General features: G+C 41.1%; 1 protein-coding gene across 1 annotated transcript in view; it reads right to left on the bottom strand.

Annotated features, from left to right (window-relative positions):
• Positions 1-25376, bottom strand: part of slit3 (slit homolog 3 (Drosophila)) — a 167390-nt gene that overhangs the window by 130075 nt on the left and 11939 nt on the right. Inside the window, exons 2-4 of the mRNA XM_060884926.1 lie at positions 23201-23272; positions 21148-21219; positions 17632-17703 (exon numbers count right to left, since the gene is read on the bottom strand). Coding sequence (XP_060740909.1) covers positions 17632-17703; positions 21148-21219; positions 23201-23272 — 216 coding nt within the window. The remainder of the gene's footprint in view (positions 1-17631; positions 17704-21147; positions 21220-23200; positions 23273-25376) is intronic.

Here is a 25376-nt window from a genome sequence, read left to right on the forward strand (position 1 = left end):
TTGTTCACATAGGGTGCTCTGTTGCTGGGAATAAGTAGATGATAGTCTACTGTTTGCATCTCATTGACAGGAACACGCTTCATTGCACAATTCTTATTCATTCATTTTCTACCGCTTATCCGAACTACCTCCGGTCACGGGGAGCCTGTGCCTATCTCAGGTGTTATCGGGCATCAAGGCAGGATACACCCTGGACGGAGTGCCAACCCATCACAGGACACACACACACTCTCATTCACTCACGCACTCACACACTACGGACAATTTTTCCAGAGATGCCAATCAACCTACCATGCATGTCTTTGGACCGGGGGAGGAAACCGAAGTACCCGGAGGCACGGGGAGAACATGCAAACTCCACACACACAAGGCGGAGGTGGGAATCGAACCCCCAACCCTGGAGGTGTGAGGCGAACATGCTAACCATGCACAATTCTTATTGTTGTTTAAATCAGAAATATCTGTCTTGATGGTTCATCTTTGCAGCAACCAGCATCACTTATCTGTGTTAAATTTAAACACAGGCTCACAAATTCAGTTTCTTGGACAAGTGTTTTAAACATTCCTTTGTTTTTGGTAAGTTCTTTTTCCAGCGTTGCTTCATTTCTTAACTTAGCTGAAAAAACACAGCTATGGACTAGAAAAAAAGTGCAGTTCTTGCACTATGCATGGCATTCTATTTACCTTAAACATTTAGCTTTAACTATTTAATAGCCACAAGTTTTAATAACTTTCTATCACAAATCTGAAAAACACTCCTTAGTAGTAGGTGTGGTCTCAGGTGATGACCCGTTTTTAATTAAAGTGTGTGCACATGCTTGGCATTGCAGTGACCTTTGCAAGGAGAAATAGCCTTGCGTGTGCAAGAATTGTTCATGCTGCAGAAGAGAAGCCAGGAGATATTTTGAGACCGCTCGTGATATTTTACATCTCGCCTTAAATTAATAAAACATGTCCAGCTTGACTTCATGCTGCTTCAGTAGAGCGTGGAAACCGTTACTACAAACAAACTGCAAGTCGTTATTTGGATAATGAAGATTTCCAGTGTAATTGCCCTGTAATTCTGAGTATAAGTTACATTTACACTCAAATATTTTTACACTCTCCCACTGCTAGGTTTGCAGGTGATTGCAGTCTCTGTACAGCATGTTTCCACCAAGACGTGACAGACTTCCAAAGTCAGCTGGAAAAATAGTGGAAAACCTCACTTTCCTGGCCAGTTTGGAAGAGCAGTTTTGAGAATAATCAACCAGGATGTGGTGATAAAAAGGATGTGAATAGAGTTCAAATATCAGTTCAAACCAGTTCCCATCTTAACAATGCAGCCAGTGCTCCTTTTACTGCTGTGCATGAGAGAGGTGTAAAATTACCTTTTGACGAGTTGGTGTCTGTCCCTGGTCGTGTGTGTGTGTGTGTGTGTGTGTGTGTGATAGTAGTGAGTATGGGAGGAAGTGTTGGTCGAGCTGCAGCTTGTGACCTTGGGCCAAGCGTCAGTATGAGCAGGTAAGGGGGCTGCCGGGCCCCGGCAGGGCAGCTCAGCTTTCACTCAGCAAATTTCATTAATACAGGCTCCCCAAAGAGCCTTTCATCTCTACAGCCAAAAGCTCTTCCGGCCCGAGTGGACTTATTTGCTGAGAAATGGCTTTGTGCTACTTAAGGTCGTTGTTTGGCTATTCCTGCAACCAAGGATTAGGCTTTTTTTTTCCCCAGGTGATTAATGTTTTTGTGTGTTTGCATATGTGTGAAGGACAAAGTACCGGCACCAGGCTGAATCGTTTATGCGCATAAGTTGCTGCAGTCACTCACCGTGGCTTGCAGTTAAACAGCTCTGGGAGTGAGAAATGGGTTTCAGTGTTCTATGCTGTCACATATGTGTAGAATTCCGCTCGGACGGCAATAAGACCTTATTAGCGATAAACAAATTTGCTCGTACTGCAAAGAAACAACAGTTTATACTTGTTGCTATCACATATCACAAAAATAAAAATTTCAGACAGCTAGATGAGATCAATGACAAGCTAGCCAAGATGTCAATCATTTTACCCTGCGGTTGTTGTGTAATTTCCTCCAAAATTCTCCACTCCACTGCATTTGTCCAGCATTTAAAATCAACCTTAGAGCAAACGTCTTCTGAGAACATACACGTACCATAAACAGGGAAAAATAAAGTTATTAGCCATTCTTCCTACTCTGGAATGCTACAGAAAATAACGGTCATGGAAAAAAAACATAGACAACGGTGCACATTTCCCAAGGTTTCCCAGACTACAATGTTTGAGGATCCTGAAGCCTTGGAGTCTTGAGCAAAGTTCTGACACACAGAGCTATAAATATTCTTTACTGACACTGGAATAGTTTGCTTATAGTATTTACTTTGCCACATTAAATAAGTGATTAGCTAACAAGACCTTAAATTTACATTAATAATGCAGTAGAAATCAACAGCTTCCCCCAGCACTGGGTCTCATTTATCACGCCTGACACAAATTTTACACAAAATAATAGGCTAATACAGGCTAATCATAAAAAAACAGTTGGAAAACCTATTCATAGCCAATGACAGCACCCGAATTTGGGTAAATGTATATATTTATAACGAGACTCATAAATGAAAACGTCCTCTGACAACAGGTTGTGATGAGTTACTGTAATTTTATATGTTGAAAATGTTTTGAAAATCATAAACAAATAAGAGGGGGGCACGGTGGCTTAGTGGTTAGCACGTTCGCCTCACACCTCCAGGGTTGGGGGTTCGATTCCCGCCTCCACCTTGTGTGTGTGGAGTTTGCATGTTCTCCCCGTGCCTCGGGGGTTTCCTCCGGGTACTCCGGTTTCCTCCCCCGGTCCAAAGACATGCATGGTAGGTTGATTGGCATCTCTGGAAAAATTGTCCGTAGTGTGTGATTGCGTGAGTGAATGAGAGTGTGTGTGTGCCCTGCGATGGGTTGGCACTCCATCCAGGGTGTATCCTGCCTTGATGCCCGATGACGCCTGAGATAGGCATAGGCTCCCCGTGACCCGAGGTAGTACGGATCAGCGGTAGAAGATGATGAGAAACAAATAAGACTTAATACAAAGCAATATTATGTCCTTGGATATTTATGAGTGATTATTATTTATTTTTTATGTATATTGGTATGTAGACAATTTTACTGAAAACATCTTTAATTTTTTTTTTCTTAGTTCAGTTTGGTCTGTGCTGCTGGTCTACTGAAACTGCAAAAAAAGTGAATCCCAAATCATTATAGATATCTAGAATTGCTTGTTTGTCTTGGTCAGAGTTGATAGTCTTGGAGAACTCGAGAATCCTGTTGACCTCCAATCAAAGCTCTTAGAAACTGACTCTGACCCACCATATTCATTCACGCTTCAGCCCTCGTGTCCACTGCTGTTAAGACGTCTCTGAATTAAGATGGAACGGCCCAAGCACCAGGGCATGATTTCTCAAAGTGGCTCTGGTTTCCAGTGGCAGTTCCTCTGTTCATTTGGGAATCCAAGCAGAAATTAGGCAGCTTTAAATAATCTAGTATTACAGCATCTGTCTGTGTGGTGTAGAGGGGAAAATCATGGTCCCAAACCACAGATGTGTTGACTGCTCCATTGACACATTGTCAGTAAAAAAAAAAAGCTTCCCAGTTCAGCCATCAGCCTTAGTGATGGATGAAACTCTCAGCTTGTAGATGGAAGAGCGAACTACTGGCTCCGAGGCTGGAAATGAACCGTGGACCTCCCTTTCCTTAAGGCACTATGTTAATAGACTTTAGTTAGGTAGAACATGGAGTCAATTAGAAAGTCAAGATTCTGAAGGGTTAATGATAGAGGCCACAGAAAGCAGAGAAGACTGCCGTGGCCATGTGACCATGCATGACCAGACTAGATCCCCCCGAGCGCAAATATACAGGCCAAATGGCTCACGGCTGGTGCTAATCGCCTGCAATTATTAATATTTACACAATTCAAAGCAGAAACAAAAGCATGGGGTTGAACAGGCCATGTTTGCGTCTCCAGAGGCAGACGAGGTCAGCTGAACTGCATGGGTAGAAAACACTTTGTGGATCAGGGTCAGCCGTGATTATTGAGCCTACCGTCTTCCATGCACCATTAAAGCCACATGGACCCTGTTCCACAAAGTTTTCAAAGGTGTTCGCAAACACACACACAAATCCCCAAGATCTGGTGTGTATCTACATCTGCGTTTACCAAATAAACCAAATATAAGCCCACTTGTATCCACTGGTAAATTCACGCCTCCATTACTCACACACATACACACACACACATAAATTTACTACATGGTTTATTTTCACACACTTTCAAAAACATCATCTAAAATGAAAGTGGCCAGGCAACTTTCATGAAATAATACAACCACATGAAGCAGAAAGATCTGGATAGTGTTTTGTGGCACAGATGAAGCTACAAAGGAAGAATAATCGATCTCATGTGTGCCATCACGAGGCTCAAAGTCGAGGTATCGCTGGTAATAAGAAAGCAAATTCAAAATATGATGACTGAAGAGCACGAATGTGCCAAGTACGTGTTCCAGTCAATCCCAATGCTTTAAGGGCAGGAAAGTCAGAGGGCGGTTTAGCTTCACATTTAGCTCAAGTTGTAAATATTTGGGTGGAGATGTTGAGTGACATTATGATGGCACGTCTCCTTAGCAGAGAGCTTAGCGGAGAGACGGAGTGCAGGACTGCCTCTCCTCACACCGCAGTTACTCAACGTTGAACTTCACCTAATAAAAGTCTCACACACATCCTTCTCAGGGTTAGGAAGTTTTAAAAGGGAGATAATGTGACAGCAGATCCATTTTCTGCACCGAATAAAGCTCTATATTTTCCAAACCCCACTGGGACATGGTCACTTAACAAGCCTACACCTTCCCCACCCTGTACATCTCAATCGAGCTGGACATCTCTGTGAAGAACAAGGAAAGCTTGTGTTTTCTGAGAAGCCTTAGCTAAGTTACAGCATTTTCCCAGCTTTTCCTAATTACACTGTCCTCAGTGGTGGGACGTGCAAAAAGAAGCTCACCTCCGTACAGTTTAAAGCAAGTTGAATTGATGCCTAAAACCTGTTTTCTTTGGCTAGTAAGGTTATAACACTGTCATCATTGAGAACTGGGAAATTAGCATGCTCTGTTTTCCCTTACATTACTTTTTTTCTGCTGCATGATTAATAGGTGCATGTAAATCCAATTTTCTAAAATCATTTGGGTGAGGGGAAAAAACATACAGCGAGAAAAATAATGTGGTGATGTCAATGTGCCCAAGTTAAATAAAAACGCAAGCTATTCTGGAAGGTTAGATTCCCCTGGCAGGCAGTTCTCCATAGTAGCTCATACCCCCTGCTCCGAGTCTCCGGACAGCGAAAGAATCAGATGGACCTTTTCCACAACTATGCGGTGTGTTTTTCCCATTATACCCTCGGTTCGATACAACGCTCCCTTCTACATATAAGATATATCCCAGATTGACCGTGGTTACACAACTTATGGGATTTCCACACCTCTCTCACCATATTGCCTTTATAGACCTTTCAATTCACAAAAATCTCAGTCTTCTGTATAAACAGAAAACAAGCCGTGTTGTTCGACTGCGATTTTATCCACTGTGTAAGAGCCAGGATGTTATCTGTCTAGCTTAAACAGACAGTTGTTGATTGCTACAATTCACCCGTTGCTGTTAGGCATTTCCTTCAAGGCTGTGAAAGGAATAAACATCTAACATTTAGACTTGCTCCTTGTCTATTTCACAACAAAATACTTTGATCTGTAACTAATATAATCTTTTGTGATCAGACCAGTAGTCAGAGATAGACCAGATGTAAGCCTAACGCTGTTCTGTGTCTCTCCGACAGCAGGTGAAACATTGCAAATAAACCATATCTTCCATAAAGCGTGCTTTCACCGACCTTTGCTGCAAAATTTCTGCGAAATCTCTGCAACAAGAAAATCTGTTGACATGCTACCAAAAAATGTAACTGATTTCTTCCTTTCCTTAGAAATCATAAGGCTTCCTTTCCTTAGAAATCATCAGTACATAAGGCTGTACTGATGCTCAGATCGACAAATAAGTCAGTTATATTAACAGTAAAACATTTCCTTACAGTTTATACTGTAATAAGCCGTTGATTTTTATGTGCAACTAAATGCGGATATGTTACAGTAACTTACATGCATGTTTTTTGGGAAGTCAGAAGAAACCACATGGATAAGGGAGAACATGTGAAACTTCACACTGACTCAGGACTAAACCTGGGGACACTGTACATTTATACTTACCTTTACATACCTTTACGGCATTTGGTAGACGTATTTAACTGGAGCAAATGTCTCATATGACTACAAGTCTCATATGACTACAAGTCTCATATGACTACATCACAACATTTTACTATTACACTTTATTCATTTTATGGCGTTTAGCAGACGCTCTTATATTTACCAGAGCGACTTACATTTATCTCATTTATACAGCTGAGCAATTGAGGGTTACAGTAAGGGCCTTGCTCAGGGGCCCAGAAGTGACAGCTTGGTGGCTCTGGGATTTGAACTCACAACCTTCCGATCGGTAGTCCAACACCTTAACCACTGAGCCACTACATCCCCACATATTCATTACAAACCTGTGTATTGGTCAGCACTGCACTGTCCCTTGCTAATTATTGTACACCTCTGTCTTACACTGTTTGCACATAAGCACATTTTGTAGTACTGTGTAGTACTGTGCTTACTTCTGTGCTATCTCTTGTAGCACCACAGTCCTAGGGGAACGTTGTTTCATTTTACTATGTAATGCATCAGCTTTTTAAAGGTTGAAATGACAATAAAAGCTTCTTGACTTGAAGTGTTTTGAGTGCACTAGGTCACGGACTAAGAATACCAACAGTCTAAAACTGTTGGGATGTAAAATATCATTTTTAAATGCTAGCTCAGGAAGAGGCAGGTCTTTAGATATCATTTAAAGATTGCCAGTGTCTGTTTGAACATCTAGGGGAAGTTCATTCCACCACCGGGGAACAGAGCAGAGTCTTGAGTTCCTTCTTTGTACCCTGAGAGACTGAAGGAAACTTTAGCATTGCTGGAGGATCTGAAGCAGCATGTGAAGCTGTATCTGCGAAGCGAGCAGCACTACCCGCTGCATCAGTTCAAACAATATGTTTTGTTTCCGCTGTTATTATGGAACTAGAGTTTTTTGTTATTGAGGTCAAATTCATCCAGCTAGTTAGATCTTTCTTGGTAGCAATACTGTATTAGCACCACATTGTTATTTACTGTAGTTCTTGATGCAACTTTTTACTTAAGTTTTTCTATCTGAAACTCAAAAAAGGAAGTGATGGCCTTGTGAGTGTAAGAATGCTTTTGACTCTCATGTCCCAGCAGCACCGGGGATTATCTACCTCTGTGTAGATTCTATTCATTTGCCCTCCTTCCCACTGTTTTTTGTTCACGCTGTTTGTATATTACTTTAAGCCGCTGTTGATAAAGATTCCTGCAGATAATACGGGGCTGTGTTATTCTGTTTCTGTTATTCCTTCCTTCCACCAGCTATGTGAAGTCTGCTGCCTCAGCGGCCCATGCTATAATAAACTACCCGGGACTGAGGGCCTCGGCTCAGCTCTGCTCTCTCAATCCAAATGGCGTGGCTGTCACCACATGGTGATTCTCATCTTGTTGCCTGGCTTCAAACTCCAAGCAAAGCATATATTCCCTTAATATTTCTGTTCACGGAGCATGAGCAGGACAATTCGACTTCCTTTGTGAAAAACAAGTAAGTGAAGAATGTCAGGACAATAGGATACGCTGCTTTGTTGTATGTCCTATGGCTTTATAATTTCTGTTTTATTATGACACGCCCCTTTAATGACACCCGTGTGGCATATATAATTTGGCTCCACTCGTAAGCACGACACCATTTATCTATAAAGTATGATAAAATGCATCGCTTTCGGTCAGCCGGTCCGTGAGGTCCTCTAACTTGGCTCTTTTGTCTATTTCTTCAACTCAGCCAGTCCCAATCCATCCATAAGTAAACACCAAGAATGCATCACACCCACCTCAGTTCATAACAGAACAGAAAAAAACAACATACCACACACAGACAATTGCACATGCATACATTATATTCAAAGTCCTTGTGGGAGCCAGTTTGAAGTGCTGTGCCAAACAAAATGAACAGAATGTAACAATTTATCTGCACACTTCTCAGCTTTTCATTTTGTGAGGCAACTCTGACGTTCCCATGTATGTCATAGTGGCAGCAATGAGCCATGCATATTCAAGCAGCCGCCCGGGAGCGCCAAGCCAGGCATTCTGACTGCATAACATCCAACCACCCAGCTCCAGGGTTCAGCCAAGTAACTCCTCACCGCTCGGTGGCCGGAATGACTAATAGATGCTAGAATATGTGAACTGGCTTTCTGGAGACGCACAGGGAGATAAAAGCGGAAAAACAACAACGAGGGAAACCAAGGAGAGGCGTCTGTTTCCACTTAGTTCTTCTAAGTTCCACAACATTCCCTATTGTTGCATGAAGGGGCCCGGCTGTGGGCAAAGTCTTCACATCTTAAAAAGAAGCTGTAATTAGCTAAGTGACAACTGTGTGTTCACTCAAAGCAAAGGAAGCTTACTAGTGAATCCTGTCAGTCAGCCTTCTCTCTCTCTCTCTCTCTCTCTCTAGCTCTCTCTGGCCCAAGTGTCTCGCGGCATGTGCTGTCTGGACTGTAAACCATGTCCGCTGTCTTGGCAAGAAGAGCAGACGGCCTTTTCTGGGTGACTGGAGCATTAAAGAAACCTTCACATATTTGTCTGCTTGCCCAGTCCCTGGTTGTAGCAGGGTCACTTTGTTTTAGCTAGAAAATGACGCAAAGAGACCTTGTCACACTTTCACCACGGACTGTCCTGTCTGAGAGAAACCCCACGCCAGCTAGGGTTCCAACGCCGCCAATTCGCACATCCTTGCAAACAGAGCAGCACGCAACAAATGTGCTGGCCCGTCAGAATTCCTCCTCGCCCTCGTGTGAAAGGCAACAGCACTGCTAGCAGGAGGGAGAAATCCAGTCAGGACGAAGACTGCGGGTTTAACTGCGCTTTTGTTTGTTTTTCTTGCCTTGATCCTAGATGCGCAATTTCATGCACTGAAAAAAGCGCACATTCCTGAAGATCACTTTTGTGTTTAAGCTCACACTTGCAAAAACAATCAGCGTGACCAAAAGTTCCAGTAAGGTTGCTGGCGAGGCAGAGGGCTTAAGCGGTTTAACAAACCTGAGGAAATCTTAAACCTAAACAATATCACAATTCTTAACATATGCAAGTCTAATGTACACAATCCTCCTTCAACCCTAATACCTCAAAATGCGGTTTAGATCGGGAATTAAAATTAAAGCACAGCCTCTGTGTAACCTTACACCGTACGCTAATAAGTGCCATGCGGCACGTCAAGCACGAATATACAAGAAATAAACCCAGATTTCGGCTCAACATTCCAGAGCCAGTGCCTGAAGGCAGTTAATCAGAAGTATTATTAATAGATTTCTGAACTCAGCAAAACAGACTAAGTGACCAACCGCAGAAAAGATGTAGTGAAAACAAGAGAGAAACAGACAGAAAAAATGTTATATACATTATCGACAGAGTTATATGACTGTACTGTATATGTCAGTTTTTCCCATACTCTATCTGTACCAAGAACAACAAAAAGGTTAGTGGTGGGGATTAAAACAATAAACATCCTTGATTGGTCTAGAGTCGAGTCGTGGTACATATCAGAAAGTTACAATAATTTTTCTAGTAGATACTATGGTACTTCAATCTTTAAGAATATTGCTATCTAAACAGATCTAGCGCCGGTTCGTTGGTTGTTTCTGTCTAAAACCTTTTACCGGAGGCAGAAAAAAATAGAAATTAGGCCTGTTTTGGGGTGACTGTGCTCAGCACATCTTTGACATATCATACTCCATCTTAGTGGTTAATGGCTCATATAAAAGTTTACGCTCAAGGATCTAAGAATTTGTAGTTGTTCATAAATATTTCATTTTTTTTTTACCTAACCTGCTTGAGGCAGAATATTCATAGAAAAATGGCATTTTTTCCACACAAATGTTTCTCTCTAAAGTAAATGATGATATCAAACCCTTTTCTGCTCCATGAGATGCCCCGAGTGTTTATTCATAAGTATCTACAATTTTATGGAGTTATCTTCAACCACTAGAATTTTGTGTAAGTTTATCCAACAGAGCTAAAGAAAAAAAACAAATGTCTCACACTGATAGCCAACAGCTTCCTGACTCATTTTATATCAGAATTGCAGCCATAAATTAATTAGTTTTTACTGATTGAAATAATCTATTATCTGTCAATTTCTAATGTACTGGTAAAATGGGTTAAAGCTAAAAGTAGAACCAAACCACTGGGGTTCTTGTTGTTAGCAAAAATGTTGTTAGCCGACACTGGGAACCAAGTAGAACCTCCAAGTCGAGAGTCTTCAAAATTCATTCAATTTATTTGAACAGAACTTTTAATCCGAAAGTTCATTTACAGAAATCCGTTTACAGGCCTAGACTAAGCCGTAACAAGCAAGCCTGAGGTAAAAGTGGAATTAAAAATACAGATTTTAAAACCAGCTTTATATTCGTTCCTTACTTAGCTATTAGCAATAATGCCAGCTCAGTCATTTCAGCGCTATCATATACACCGACCAGCCCATACTCCCTTTTTTTGTCTGAAAGGAATGACTAGTCTTGATTGTCTCAACGTATGGATTTGTGTTTTCTTCCTTTCTTTATTTATCTCATACTACTGATATAATTTCGAGCCAGTTATATGAATCAAAGCCAATCAGTTTCAATTTTTTTAATTTTCATAAAAAAAATCACAATCCCACAAACTCAGGATACAATCTCTATTTTCATGAACACCAAATTCAGCTTGATAAATAAAACTGATAATCCAAAGTTTTGGTTTCCATTAAAAAATTATTTCTGATTCAATGTTCAGCTGAAGCTCCTCCTTTGTTGTCGTTAGCATTTATCATTTCGTCATTTAGCAACGAATGACAAATCATGTCACTAACTCAAAGCCTGCTAAAGACTCTTACTTTCACAGCTACTGTGAGCTATGTAGCTAACCAGACATGTGTGCAAAGGGCGTACAGGCAGTTCTGGATTTGGATTAGTAAAGTCCTGAGTGGTAAGTGACGAAAAACGAGAGGAGGTCAGCATGACACAGTGAAGAAAAGTGAGTGTGCACATTCATTACAGTGCATTCCTCATGGACCTTTGAAACATGTGCGAGCAGTTCTGCCCATTTAAATCCAATTACGATCTGGACCGGTTGTCATGGGAACTACCTGTGATAAACACCCCAGAGTGTAATGGCTCCAAACTATTTCCCAAATTATAGGCGCCCTCAATCAACATGCCGCATTAGGCCTTGTCTCCTGTTGCTGCCCATGGTGGGGGTAGGGGACACTTTTTTCACAGGACACACTTGTTCTTTCTATCAGACCTACAGGTTGGACCAGCTTAAACCGTGAAAAAAAAAAGATCCCTGCCAGCCACCTAAGGCAAATACTGTTAGAAACATGTCCTCGATAAATGTTGTTAGCATTGCATCTACTCAGTCTGCAGACAAAACAGGTATCTCATGCCTAATTTTTCCTTCATGCATCCATATATTTTGTTCTACATGCAATGTCGTCTTGTTCAACCTCAGGCCAGGGTTCCACTCTAAAATTCTACAACTGTAGATAAATCCTTTAATGGACCATTAAAGACATCAGTGTACTTTTAATATACTCCCTGAGATGCAGTTTGAGTTTCATTACATCTCTCTCTCTTTCTCTTTCTCAACCTCCTCCACTGTAGACATTTTCACAACCCAGCTAATCCACTGCAAAAATGTTCAAGATCCAAGAGTCCATTCAGGTTGTCTACACAGGAGATTTGGAAGAACAAAGATGGAAGTCCCCTCTAGAGTGTGGTTACCTGATTGTCTGAAAACACCACTGGGTGTAATGGCTAAATATTTAGATATACAGCTACCTGACTTTCTAAACACAGCTCACCTGAAACTTAAAGCTCAACCACTTTCTATTGTACAAAAAAAACCTGGGGATTGATTAGTAATTACTGCTATATAATATTTATTTGAGATATTTTACTGAAAAATGTATTAAAGCATAGACAAGTCTCTGAGCTAAAGAAAAACAGGTTATTACTGCATATATATATATATATATATATATATATATATATATATATATATATATATATATACGTATATATATATATATATATAGAGTGATGTAGATAGATAGATAGATAGATAGATAGATAGATAGATACAGTAGATAGATAGATAGATAGATAGATAGATAGATAGATAGATAGATAGATAGATAGATAGATAGATAGATATAGAATAACATTTTAGTTTTAACCATTTATGTAAAAAAATAAAAATAATTATTTGTCAATAAAAATATATTGCATAATAATAATTAACATTCATTATAGTAACCACATAGGAAACTAATCTGATACTGAAAATCAGTTTTAGGCTGATACCAGCAAAAAATAGTGGATCAGAAATGGAAGAAAAAATGAGCTCAGATTGAGTAACAAATCTAGCTTGAAATATCAGCGAATTGCTTATAGCACAACGAGATAAAGCAGGTTAAAGTGTTTCAGGCAATAACAACAGTGGCCACAGCTATTCAGCAAAACAACTGTGTGTTCGTTGCTCTCATTTCAGCTGTGTGGAACTTGGTGCTAAAATAACTGTGGGGGTTTTTTTTGGAAGAGATTTTGTTTTTGGAACTGGAAATGTTTACATATAAAAAGACTCGATTGTATTTACACTTTATTTAATTTATTTAGATTTCTGTTTGAAGGAGTTTAACTGAATAAATGTGCACTTTTCTATGAGTCATGGTTTTAGTTATGCTTTTTTTCCCCCATACGTTTTAAGTGTTGCAGTTAATAATTAAAAAAAATCATAATAAAGCTGAGAAGTTTTTGAACTGATGGCTTCACTACTGGTATTAGATAAGAAACTGTGGTATCGTGCTTTCTCTAGTAGGTTATAATAAGTATATAATGAGCCTTTTAAATCACTTAAGTCATATAATTTCTCATTCTAACCTCGGGGGGAAAAAAACCAGAATAAACACACCGCTTGGACTCGAAAACACATTTGACACAAGCACAAAGTCACACAGGGGTGACTGGGATTTTTTTTTTTTTTTTTTTGGGGGGGGGGGGATTTCTTGCTTTGGCTTTTAACAGATCTGTCTTTTGTCTCTCACTGTAGATACACTGCAAGGAGGAAGTTTAGGTCTGAGCATCTGGTTAACTAATTACAAACGCAATAAAACATGTTCAGGTCATTTGTAGTAATCTGCTGTTGTTTAAACCAAATTTAATCAGAGGTTTATCCTGCATGTTTTCTTCCTTTATCTCACACTTTTTCTTTTATTCCTTTGCTCTGTTTGCAAGTTCTGCAGAGAAGAACAGACCTCACATGAGCACTGAGAGCACATGGACCATCAGCTCGACCAGCACCAGTCGTAAGCATACAAACTGAGGTCCAGCTGTGTGAGCAGTGCAGCCTCTAGAACACTGGGTGGCTCTGTGGGCCCCACACCATGCGTCCGATTCACAAACATACTGTACACACGCTTGCATAAATATGCTATTCGGGCATGCAGGCATATCAAAGAGTACAATCCCCTGAGCCAAAATTCTCATGTACGTCCAGCTCAAGAAGAACTACAGACTCAGAGATGTCCAAACAGCTCAGAGAGAGAGGATAAGATTTAAACCTAGCTGGGGAACATATAACAAAATCTGGGCCAGGAACAAATGGAACAAATGCTAACAATGGAAAAATACCTTTAAAAAAAAAACTCCCTTGAACTTTAACAAAGCAGATCTCTCAGTGCCTGAGACCTTGGATGCAGAAACAATGCTGGATGAGATTACACTTATTTCCAACACCTGAGAGAGAGGTTACACATCCATAAAAATATTCCAGCTTTGACAGACTGGGTCAAAGCCAAGCTCATCCGCCTTGTAGCCAGCTGAATTCTAACAAGGAAGAGACGTTAATGATATTCAGATCCACTACCTAAACACTTCCTCTACCTACATGCTTTGCCTTTATTTGGAAACCGAAATAGCTTCCATGTGTGTGTTTCTATTTTAGTGCATGTTATGTACACATAAACATTCTATAAAATACCTTGTTTTAGTTCTAGTGCTGTGTGTTCTAGTGCCCTCACTACAAGGAGGTGTTACGGTATAGAAGTGCTAGAAATTTTGGCTACTGAGTCGCCCCACACGTTTGTATTAACGTCTAAGCTATAACGTTTATGGTCATAGTTTGTGCCTAGGTGAAAAAAATGTTGGTTGGATTCCAGAACTCAACATTTGATAAGTGTAAACAGCTTCATTTATTCCTACAGAGGAAACAAAGGAAAAAATGCTCATGCCAGCACATTTATTTCACTCTGCTTATTGACTCGGTTTCCTGAAAGCTGACAAGGTTAAGCAGCTGCCATTGACGATCTGAAGTCCGGGTGAACAGGGACTAACGAAATTGACAGCTCTCCCATTAAAGAATAACTGAAAATAAAGAAAAAAATAAAAACACGTTCCTCTCTCCTCCTCAGTCTTATCAGCTCCCCTGCAGCTTCCAAAAAAAGCTAGTTGATTACTAAGAAAAAGAAAAAAACATTTTTTTGTTGAGCTCCTTGGATACAGTCGGCTATCCCTCTGTGCTTTCGAAGTCTTGAGAGCTTATATTTATCTAAATATGACTTCGGAGTAAATCACTAAGCTGTCTGGCCTTTAAAAACCAAGCCCTATTTTGGACGGCGTTTGGCTGGATACTGGGAGGCTTAGTTTCCCTGAAAACAATCCGTGGGCCGCTGAGCCACATCTCAATGGTTTATTCGCTTGAGAAGCGCTGCATTATTAGGCAGCTATTGCGGCCACTAAAACACACTCCTTTACACGGCAATATACAATTACTGTAATTATCATGTAAATACTAGTACTGCTGGTGCATCTAGTTCTTGTGCTAAAGATATATTAGTGTGTAAAGAGGTAATTACATTTGGAATTGAGTAAAACATCAGTTGTAATTATGTATTTTGGAAAGTGCTGATGAGAGATTCATTGTGCTAGCTAGGTGGCGGAGTCACATGTATACGATGCAGGCTGGATTCAAATGTTTTGGGATTTTTCAAGTACTCAGAAAGTCAGGCCCTGCTTCCCATCTGGAGTTCAAAGCTCCGAGCCAGGAGAGGCGCAAACCAGCCGAACGAGACTCCGCCCCACATGGGGGAGGCTGATTTGTTTCTAATAAATAAGTGTTGTGAAAAGAAAACAAACTTGCCAAGGTGGGGGCTGACAAGTGGAGAAAACACAATAGCTGGGGATACAAAAACAAAGCGCAGCCAAATATTCTCAGAAGCAAAAGCACAAACGAGCCAGAAGGAAGCTGGCCTGAGCCCAGACCCTTATGACCGTGCAGGCGTCAGGCAAACTTAAGGCCTGATCAATCAAAAACTGCCATGAGAGGCGATCATTATGCCCTGACAGGCTAACTGCTCGCCTCCGCCAGAATAATTGAGTCCAGAAAATTAAAGAGAAAGTGAGAGCTCGGAATTGGCCGAAGGAGGATTCCCCATGCGCTACGCACCCATTTTGCCCTAAATCACAACAATCACAAGGAACCTGAGCCCAACATAATGACAGGGGTGGAGCTCCGTAGTTCTTCCTGACTGAAATACCCCATGCTCGAACCTAACCAGCATATGGGGCCTGACTCCACACAGGAAGAGAAGTTAATATGGAAGCTTGCTCTGCTCCACCATTAATAAATAGAAGCAGGCATGCTCATGGCTGAGCTCTCATTCTTCATTTGCTTCCCATTATCCATCGGTATGGAGGTATGAGCGAGTAGGGGTGGGAGGAGGAATCTTTGGAAGCCGAACCAAACCAACTCCATGCGCTGCATGTGTGTGCGTGTCAGAGTTTGTGAGGACGTGTGCGTGTGTAAAAAGCAAATATCTTGGCCTGCACTGTGCAGAGTCTATAACTCCAACCACACACTTTCCTTCCAGGCAGAGCAGAGAGCAGCGCTACACTCACTGACCACAAATGAAGCATGCCAGCTGTCGTGACCCTATGACGGCCACTGTTTCTCCTTTGCTGCCTCCCACAGTCCCGACCTGTCTCACAACACCTGGGTCTGCCACACTGGGGTCTCCCTCACCCCCCCAGACCACCAAGATTCCGCTTCCTCTCACCTCAGGCCTGTCTTTCAGGCACAACAAGCCTGTTACCTTTCTCTGACCCCTGCTAGAAGACGCAGGAGTTGGTTGCTTTTTCTAGCCCTGTCCTGATCTGAACATGTTCGTTCGTGTTGCTAAATCCAGATTTAATACCTGAGGGTTTTTAATGGGAAGGTTAGAGGTAACTACATTCATTTCATAGCACCGCCGAGCCTAACCAAATGTGACAAAGTTACAAGCCTCCCAGAAACCTTCCACGGGCTTGAACAGCCCTCGTTACCAAAAGTCTACTGTAGGTTGCCAAAGAAAAGAATTTTAAAAAAAAGAACATCAAACGGTATAATTTAAATAATGGCGAGCGGATAAGAAATAAGGGGATTTAGCATGTATGGCAATCCTTCATAGTTTCCACTCCTTTACAACAGCCTGAGAGAACTCTTATTAAGCTGTGATAAATAAGAACATCACTGCCAATAATGCTTTATGAAACTGCTGGAAACAGAAAGAAAATAAAACCATCATGCCTGCTGATGTAGCTTCTGTAAAGGCTCGGCTATCCACCGAAGAAATATTAAAAGCTGCACAATGGGCCCTGTCTTTAAACCCGAGTTGTGATCGTTGTTATCATCCATGTATCAAACGTCATCGCAAATCTTGTGCTCTGGAGTGCGAAGACATCAATAAGATCTTACTAGAGCGGGATAAACAGGGGCAAAATGCCCTCTGGAACAAAGTGCTACTCACAGAAGGTTCTAGAGAATTTAAAAACGCCCCAGAGTGGCTCACGTGTCACATATACTGTACCTCCGTTAATGCAGAGCACCCCAAAATCAACACTTACAAAACTTAACCCCTGCCCTGACTCCAGGCTAGCCTGAGCAATTTCTCTTCAATAAGGATCGTAAATTTGTAAATAAAGACTTCCCTGGCAGTTAGACTTGTAACTCTGTGTCGCCTGACCCCTGTGCTCAAAGCTGGAGCAGGAAAATTAAATTCAGCAACGGGAATCCGGTTTGTCCAAGCAAAACATTCCCTGCAACACACCTTCACCACACTGCGAGTAACACAGAACGGAGCCGTGTTACGTTACGCCTGCCCGGGCCCTCCGCCTGTATAAAAGAGCCACATCTGGAGTAGGAAAACCACAGCAAATAACAAAATCCTGTTCTTATGACGTCCTCTTTAAACAGCATTGTGGAGAAAGCCAAATATTTGACTGAGCTCCCGCCCAGGACAATGATCAAAATTAAGACAGCGGGGTAAGTTTGACCGCTGTTTTGATTTGTCTTTTTTTCTGAGCTGGAATATCAAAGAAACATAGACTTACAGGCGGCCCAGCTTGGGTGTGGACTGGAATAGCAGCTCCGGCAGAACCTGCAGCCGGTTCCGGTTCAGACGCCTGTGAAGAGAGAGAGAGAGAGAGAGAGAGAGAGAGAGAGAGAGAGAGAGAGAGAGAGAGAGAGAGAGAGAAAGAAAAAAGGAGTGAGCTAGAGTGCAAGAAAAGGACGAGAGTCAGTGTGGTCAAAACAAATGAGAAATGTAACGCAAGACATGCATTAAAGGAACTGAGGAACAGTGTGGGAATGACCTTTTAGAAAACATAGATCTGTATGTGTGTGTGTGTGTGTGTGTGTGTGTGTGTGTGTGTGTGTGTGTGTGTGTGTGTAGGGGGTTGGTTTTGTGGAATGACTGATGGAACATGAGCGTGCTTGAGATGGAAGAGGAGCGTGAGAGGCACAGACAGAACTCAGGACTGTTTGACATTGCACACAGACAGAAAGCGGATACACACAAACATCTGCCCTGGCACTAAAAAAAGAGAGATCAATGAGAAGACAGGGCAAATATAAACGCTACTCAGGCACACCAATCAATCTTGATGATTAGAGCAATCAGCCAGGTCAACCCAGCCACTGAGCCCAGGAACATGGAAACTGGCCCACGGCAGCATCGTGGGGTCAGGGATCACAGCTGCGCTGAGGCTGCTGGGAAATGGGATGTGTTCAACAGAAGATAGCCCAGGTTATCTCCTGCAGCAAGCCATAAAAAGCCGTTATCCCTCACATGAGCCTCCGCAGACTTACGACTTTCATCAGACGACCCTTACAGAGGGGTTGAATCAAAGGACAAGGGGATAATAGTGACCCAGGGGTCATAGGACCAGGATGAAGACATGAGTTGGAGGAATGGTTCTGGCATCTGTACACTATTTTACTCCATCCAGCTTCATGACATCAGCAGATGCTAAGAAATAAAGATTCTCTAGCTGAGTTGTATCAGGTTTCCGTACTGTCTCTTAAGTCTTAACCCCCACGTTCTCGAGTTAGGCTTGACTAGAGACGCGACAGTGTTGTAGAGCCTTTTAAGGCTATGAGACAAATTTGACTCTGTGAAGTAAGCTTTGATGCCAAAGAAGGTTTGCCCAGTGTCGACATTTGATTCTTGCCAAACTGCAGTTTGGGCCCATAAATCTAAACCTGCGTATGCAATCAAAAACCGCACAACCTTAAAAATGACGTCGCTCGGTTTAGGCTGTCTAAGGCTGTCTCGAGATTTTCTTCTGAGAAAACAAATTAACGCTGATGTTCCAGTACATTGCCAGCATCTTATTATGTTATCATGTGAATAAAGGCTGCTTCAAATACAATCATTGGGCCTCATTTATCAACCCGAACACAAACGACTTTTATTCATAAATCATTTGCAGGAACATTTACACAAGAGATGTGGTTTCCATGAAAAAAACAGTTCGTTTGGGGGAAAGAAAATTTACATCCTACAAGATTGTGCAAATTTATATATTTAAGGACTAATGTGAACCGCAACTGCCGTTCCTAAAATTGTATAACTGCCAATTTACTGTAATTTTATATGCAGATTATAGTGTCAAGTTGAATAAAATATCCATTTCAACAGCACACGCAAATCGTAAAGAAAATGTATTAACATACACACGAGTATGTTCATGTAAGACAGCCAGCGTTTCCAAAATCTGATGGGATTTTTTTTTTTTTTTAGTTTGGTTTGTCCTACACAGACTTTATTAAAAGGTTCATCGATGAAGCTCGGTATGAAGCTCCTGGTTATAAAAAATTCTGCTTGACTACATACGGTTATAGAAGGGAAATTATTTTTAATCACACTCTCTGGTGTCATCCAGCTGAGGATGGCTTCTCTTTTGAGTCTGGTTCCTCTCCGGGTTTTTTCCTGATAAAATTGAACTAAATATATTACATCTGAGGACCTACATGGCTACACTGGTTATGGACATGATGTTGAACCACAGTCAGATTGCTCAGATCAGATCAGTGAGAAAAAGTGAAGGCTTTAAATAAAAATAAATAAATAAATAAATAAAATTAAAAAAAAGGAAAATTCCTACCGTGTATAACAGGCAGAGGAATGTGTGGTGTTAAACCCAGACAAACACGAGGGCTAGGAAGCAGATGAGCACTAAGTGTTTTCAGGGTTGGTCAACAAACTCACACATGGCTGCTTACTGCAGTGAAGGCAGATGCTCCTCTGATTTGCTTTTCCTAACCACACTGACGATGAGTAACTCAAATTCTGACAGAGCCATACACAACCTCAACAATTCACACACAAACTCCGAAAATCACTGACAAGCCAGTCCCCAGACAGCTGTGTAGCTTTCCCTGACCTTGTCCATCTGTAGAAATGGCCTGACTGTTTGGTTTGACCTGGTGGTCGACTTCTCCAGGAGGTGTTAAGATTCGCACCGGCGAGAGCAAATGGAAGTCTGTCTCATGGCAGGGAGCAAATGAGGATGCTGTCTTGTTTTGCACTTGAAATAAAAGTTACCTTAAAAAAGGTTCACGGCTTTAGAAATATTAACCCTTGTAGGTTGTTCAGGTCTGTGGGACCCATATTCATAAACATCAATAGTTTTGAAAAACTTTCCTTCCTTGTAAATTTGTTGCTTTTTTCTAATAACTTGATTAAATTTGATTTTCTTTTTTTTTTTTATTTTTTATTACATTTTATTAAAAAACAACAAAAAATGAGTAGCACCTTAATTAAAAAATGTGATGTAATAAAGGTAAAGGGCAAATATTAACCATATAGCGTCGCTGTTGGGCGGAATCCTCGTATGTCCAAATTTGGTCAATTTCATATTTTTTCACATATCGATACTATTGGTCAGTCCCCACGTGGGTCTGATATTTTTACAAGTTATTAACCAATCTAAAGTCTTGAAAATAGCTTGAGCGCAAATCTCATAACTCCATTGGACACTTCAACTATCCACCTCTTCCTCACTCTGCGGGAGAGATTCGTGGCATATTTCTCCTTAATAAGAGTCGCAACAAATCAACACGTCTTCTGAGGTAAATGTCTTCAAAACACTGGGCTCAAAGAAAAAAAATCTTGACCCCCTCTAGTTCTGGTGCTCGTCTGAGGACAGGAATTTAACGCAAGACAATCCACTGCAACGCGGACTAAACCCTGTGCACTGCAGATAAGGTACGGCGTTTTTTTCATTTCCTGAAAAATATCGGTTTTGGAGATACGAGGATTCCGCCCGACAGCGACGATATGCTGTTTATATTGCTTGTAATTAGAATGAAGTAAACATTAATATTGAGTATTTTAACATAAAATTTTTGATTGTGTTGAAATTAAAACCCAAAAATGCAGCGGGTCGACCAGACCCACGAACAAATATACGAACAACATACAAGGGTTAAAGGTGTATTTTAAACTGAGACAGAATTTATGGTCATACAGAATCCTTTATGTGTGAAAAATCAATAGAAATCAATACGAGGGGTTGAGTTGAAATGTTTTGTCATGTATTAAGAGTTTTGACGCTTATACTTACAGCCTCTCCAGCTGTTTGAGATCCTGGAATGCTCCTCTTTCAATCACACTGATCTGATTGTTCTCCAAATGTCTGTGGAGGAAGAACACTGTTGTTATCCAATCCGATCTTCAACTACGACACAATAAACTCGCTTTAAAAAAAACTGTAGACTATTGACTACATTTATGGCATTTGGCAGACACACCTAACCAGAGCGACTTACATTTATCTCTTTTAATACATCTGAGTGGGAGTTAAGATATAAGAGCCTTTGTCAAGGGCCCAAAAAGTGGCTGTGGGACTTTTCATATCCCAGCATATTATCTACTGAGTTTAGTTATCCTGTATTGATTCGTAACTATTGATGAATGACTTTTGCATAAAAGGCCTCCTAACTTTGTCTCGTCACAACACAACGATAGGCTTAACCACGTTCGATCAGGATCTCGATTTACCTCTGTGATCGTGACAGGAATGTGATCGTGATGTCAGACACGCCTGTGAGGTCCTGGCATGTAGGTTCGGTTTGCCCCTATACTCTGAACACCATGTCATGTTACAGGGCCCCTAAAGATTTCCAGATGCATTACAAAGGCACTACATCTCTACGGCCAATTCTTGTTTAGATTTGCGTCTGTCTGAATTAGAGCCAACATGCAGTGACATGCATGGGAAGCCCAAGCAGTCTGCCACTGACTGATACTCGAGCACAACTATAAGGCAAATCAGGCAGCGGTGGACTAAAATATCCCGAGCCTCTAATTTGGAGCTTTGCTTCGGCCTTTTAAAGAAAATGTTTATACACAAGCCGTCTTTTTTTTTTTTTCAGAGAGAGATGACACAGTAGGTAGAGACAGATCTGTATCTCAGATGTGGTGTAGTGTAGATAAAATAAAATGTTTTAATGCGCCAGATGGAGCAAAAATTTATATTCATTAACTTTTCATCTGCAACAACTGCATTCTTTGTTGATAACAAAACATATCTTAGAGCTTATGCCTCAAATGAGGCTAAGAACTGAATTAGATTCTGGCTTATTCATACAAATAGGGGATCAATCCCCTGCTGCTTTATGTATTGGCATTAAAAGTAATTTTATTCAATCCCCTCCAGATGGGCTTTGGTGAGCGGTGAGGAACAATAGATGTTTCTTTTGCTTCAATTCTCAGTCACTCGCCTTTGACGGTTTTGAAGTATACTCTAGAAACATATGGGACACAGGCAAACACCTAGGCTTCACAGGGATGAAAAAAGGAGATGGAGGAGGAGAACAGGGGACTTTCTGCTTTAAAGCCTGAGCTAACACACATGGTATTTGCAAAGTACGTTGTGTTGTTCTTGCCTTTAGTGCTAACTAGGTGAAAGTCTTATGGGAGACTCTGGGTCTGCACACCAGGTTTTACCCTTTAAGGCTTCAGCTGCGAACGTGTGTAAAGGCTTGACTCACGTTATCAGATGGAGGGGATCACGGTACCAGCGTTCCAGACCGATAAGGGGGAGTGAGGCTTCCCAGGGGTCAGTGCAGAGCTGTTAGTTTTTAAAGATACTCTATGCCAGCCTGCCTCCACTTGTTATCATTCATTAATTTCTGTTTTTTTCATGTTTATTTTTACCTAAATGCCACTTCGGCTTTACAGGCCCGTCCTCGGGAGTTCAGTAGCACAGAGAACTGAATGATTGAAGTCATTAAGCTCCTAACACACTCGCTCTGGCAGTGCGCCACCGACTAGACAAACCCGAGTGCGCTGCATGGCATGGCGAGACCAGCCATAAGGTGTTTATTTTAGTTCAACACGGTGGATGTGTAAAGTGCGCACTTCCGTGTCTCCTAGACTTCAGTACAAGTTTTAAGCATGACTGAACATGATACAGTGACTTCACACTCGGCAAAGAAGTTCATGTCCAATGTGTCAGACTGACTCGGATTAAACATCTGTATGCTATATTATGATGTGTGCTACATAGTAATCCTTTCCTGCACCACAATTGGGACACGTACTGTAGAAGGTTTTGACAGTTTCACGCTTTAGGATTGAGGAGATTTTAAAGTCTTGTGATGTGGAAAGCTTACAGAACTCTGAGGTTTTTCAGTCCAGAAAAGTCCACCTTGGTGATTCGTGTGATGTTATTCCTGTCCAGGTCTCTGTTAGAAAAAGAGAAAAAAAAAGAAAGAAAGATTAATTATCCTGTCCATCACACTTATTACAAACACAGTATAATCACAGTGTACTCTCTCTCTATGATGCTCGTAGTCTAGACCTCCAGATGCTTGAATGTTTATGTATTCGGACGCCAGAGTTTGTCAGGACACATTACTGCTCCTCTGTGGATGTCCGGTTCTGAAAGAGCTGCACAAAACTGAGCTCTCGTTTCTGCTTTGTAGAAACCCTGACAAAGGCAAGATCCTCTCAACAGACATCCACTGAGCCACCTTGCCTCCCATCAGAGATGAGCAATAAAACATTTTCATTTTGATCCATTTCCTCTAAGTTATACAGATACTAATTCCTTTTGATTTTATTTCTTTAGATGGAGGCTTGGTTTGAAGTAGGGGTGTGTGATGTGGAAAAGTATTGCTCATATTGTGATACTGATGACAGACGATAAACAATACGTATAAACATTTAGATTGACTGACAAACCACCAACAAACCAACGGAGCCATGTTACTGAAAAATACTGGTTATGTCCACAAGTCGCAGTATTTAACAAAGACAAAGCTGTTAGTCAAATGTTGTTGTTACCCTTCAGCTGCTCCCTGTTTGGGGTCACCACAGAGGACCATCTGATCAGCAGATTTTGATTTGGCACTTTTTTAAAAAACACCAGATGCCCTTCCTGACACAACCGTCCCCTCCCGGGCTTTGGACCAACACTCAGCGTTAACCCCCATATTGGCTGGGTCGGTTCCCTGGCCTGGAATAAAACCCGAGCCACGGTGTTGTGAGCACAGAAACTTGCAGCTGAACCACCAGGAAAATGCTGAATATCAACTGACCTGTGAACATTTTAATTTCCTTATATAGCCCCTAGATGTAAATGAATTTGTGTGTGTGTGTGTGTGTGTGTGTGTGTGTGTGTGTGTGTGTGTGTGTGTGTGTGTGGACATGCAAAGGGTGTATCCCCTACCCCTGGTCATGGCCATTATAAAGTAGTTTGATTAATGAAGTAGTTTTATTATTAAATGAATGAATGAATGAATGATAGAGTTACAAAAAGCACTAGCACCTCACTATATCCGTAACACACAATAAATAAAAATGTTCAACATGATCTAAAAATATTCAATATTTCAATCTCAACATTTATTATTATTTTTTTTACCTCCTATAGGCTAAACAAGACAAATCAAGAAGTTCTTTTTGTCGGTCATTAACTAAAATGATGTGTTTCTACATAAAGGCAAATAGATGATATTATAGGACAAAGACATGAAAATAAATGAAAGAGAACAACATATACTCAGGATTGTGCTCACTAACTCGACAGAGGAAGAGAACAATGTTTAGATCGATTATATGGTGTAGCTGAGGAGGAAAGACAGTATAAAGATTGTGTCTATGCACTATCTAGCAATTTAACTCCAAAAAAATATCCAGAGCCCAGTAGCAGCACTCAGGAAACTCTAACGTTGGTACCTACATTCCCAGTAAGCTGTTTTCCCATCATGCCAACCTGAGCAGAAGGTGAAAGGACCTGAAGGACAATAGATTTGCTAATGTATATGTTTATAGAATCCATATGTTTACACATAGATTTACTCGTAGAAAAGAAATGTCAGAAACAACACAGATCAATGCTTCGGATCGATGCGGCCATCTGCGGTTCCGACGCAAACCCACACTCAGTCACGCACAGGAACGTCCTGAGCAAAAACAGAACGATTTGTTCTACCCATCACCACCAGCGATGTGCGGCGTTCAAAAACACTTACATGGCATCAATCATACTGCTCTTGTTTTTAATTACAAGCCACAAAACAAGCCAGATGATTTGTCAGTCATGACTGTGTCGGGAATTGCAGATGGTTTGGTGCAGTAGTAGTGTGTGTGTGTATGTCCTGAAACACAATGCGAGCCTCGGGTATATAAAAAAAAGAGATTATATACTGTTATTTTTCTACAGTTCTTTAAGTTTCTGAGAAATCGGCTTTCGGAGGCTGGGAGTTCTCTTGTTTCCATGCAATTACCTTATCTATATTTGTACTACATCTACAAATGTATATACTGAAGATAAAGATGTACTTG

This window comes from Tachysurus vachellii, chromosome 13 (assembly GCF_030014155.1).
Source record: "Tachysurus vachellii isolate PV-2020 chromosome 13, HZAU_Pvac_v1, whole genome shotgun sequence".
Taxonomy (NCBI): Eukaryota; Metazoa; Chordata; class Actinopteri; order Siluriformes; family Bagridae; genus Tachysurus; species Tachysurus vachellii.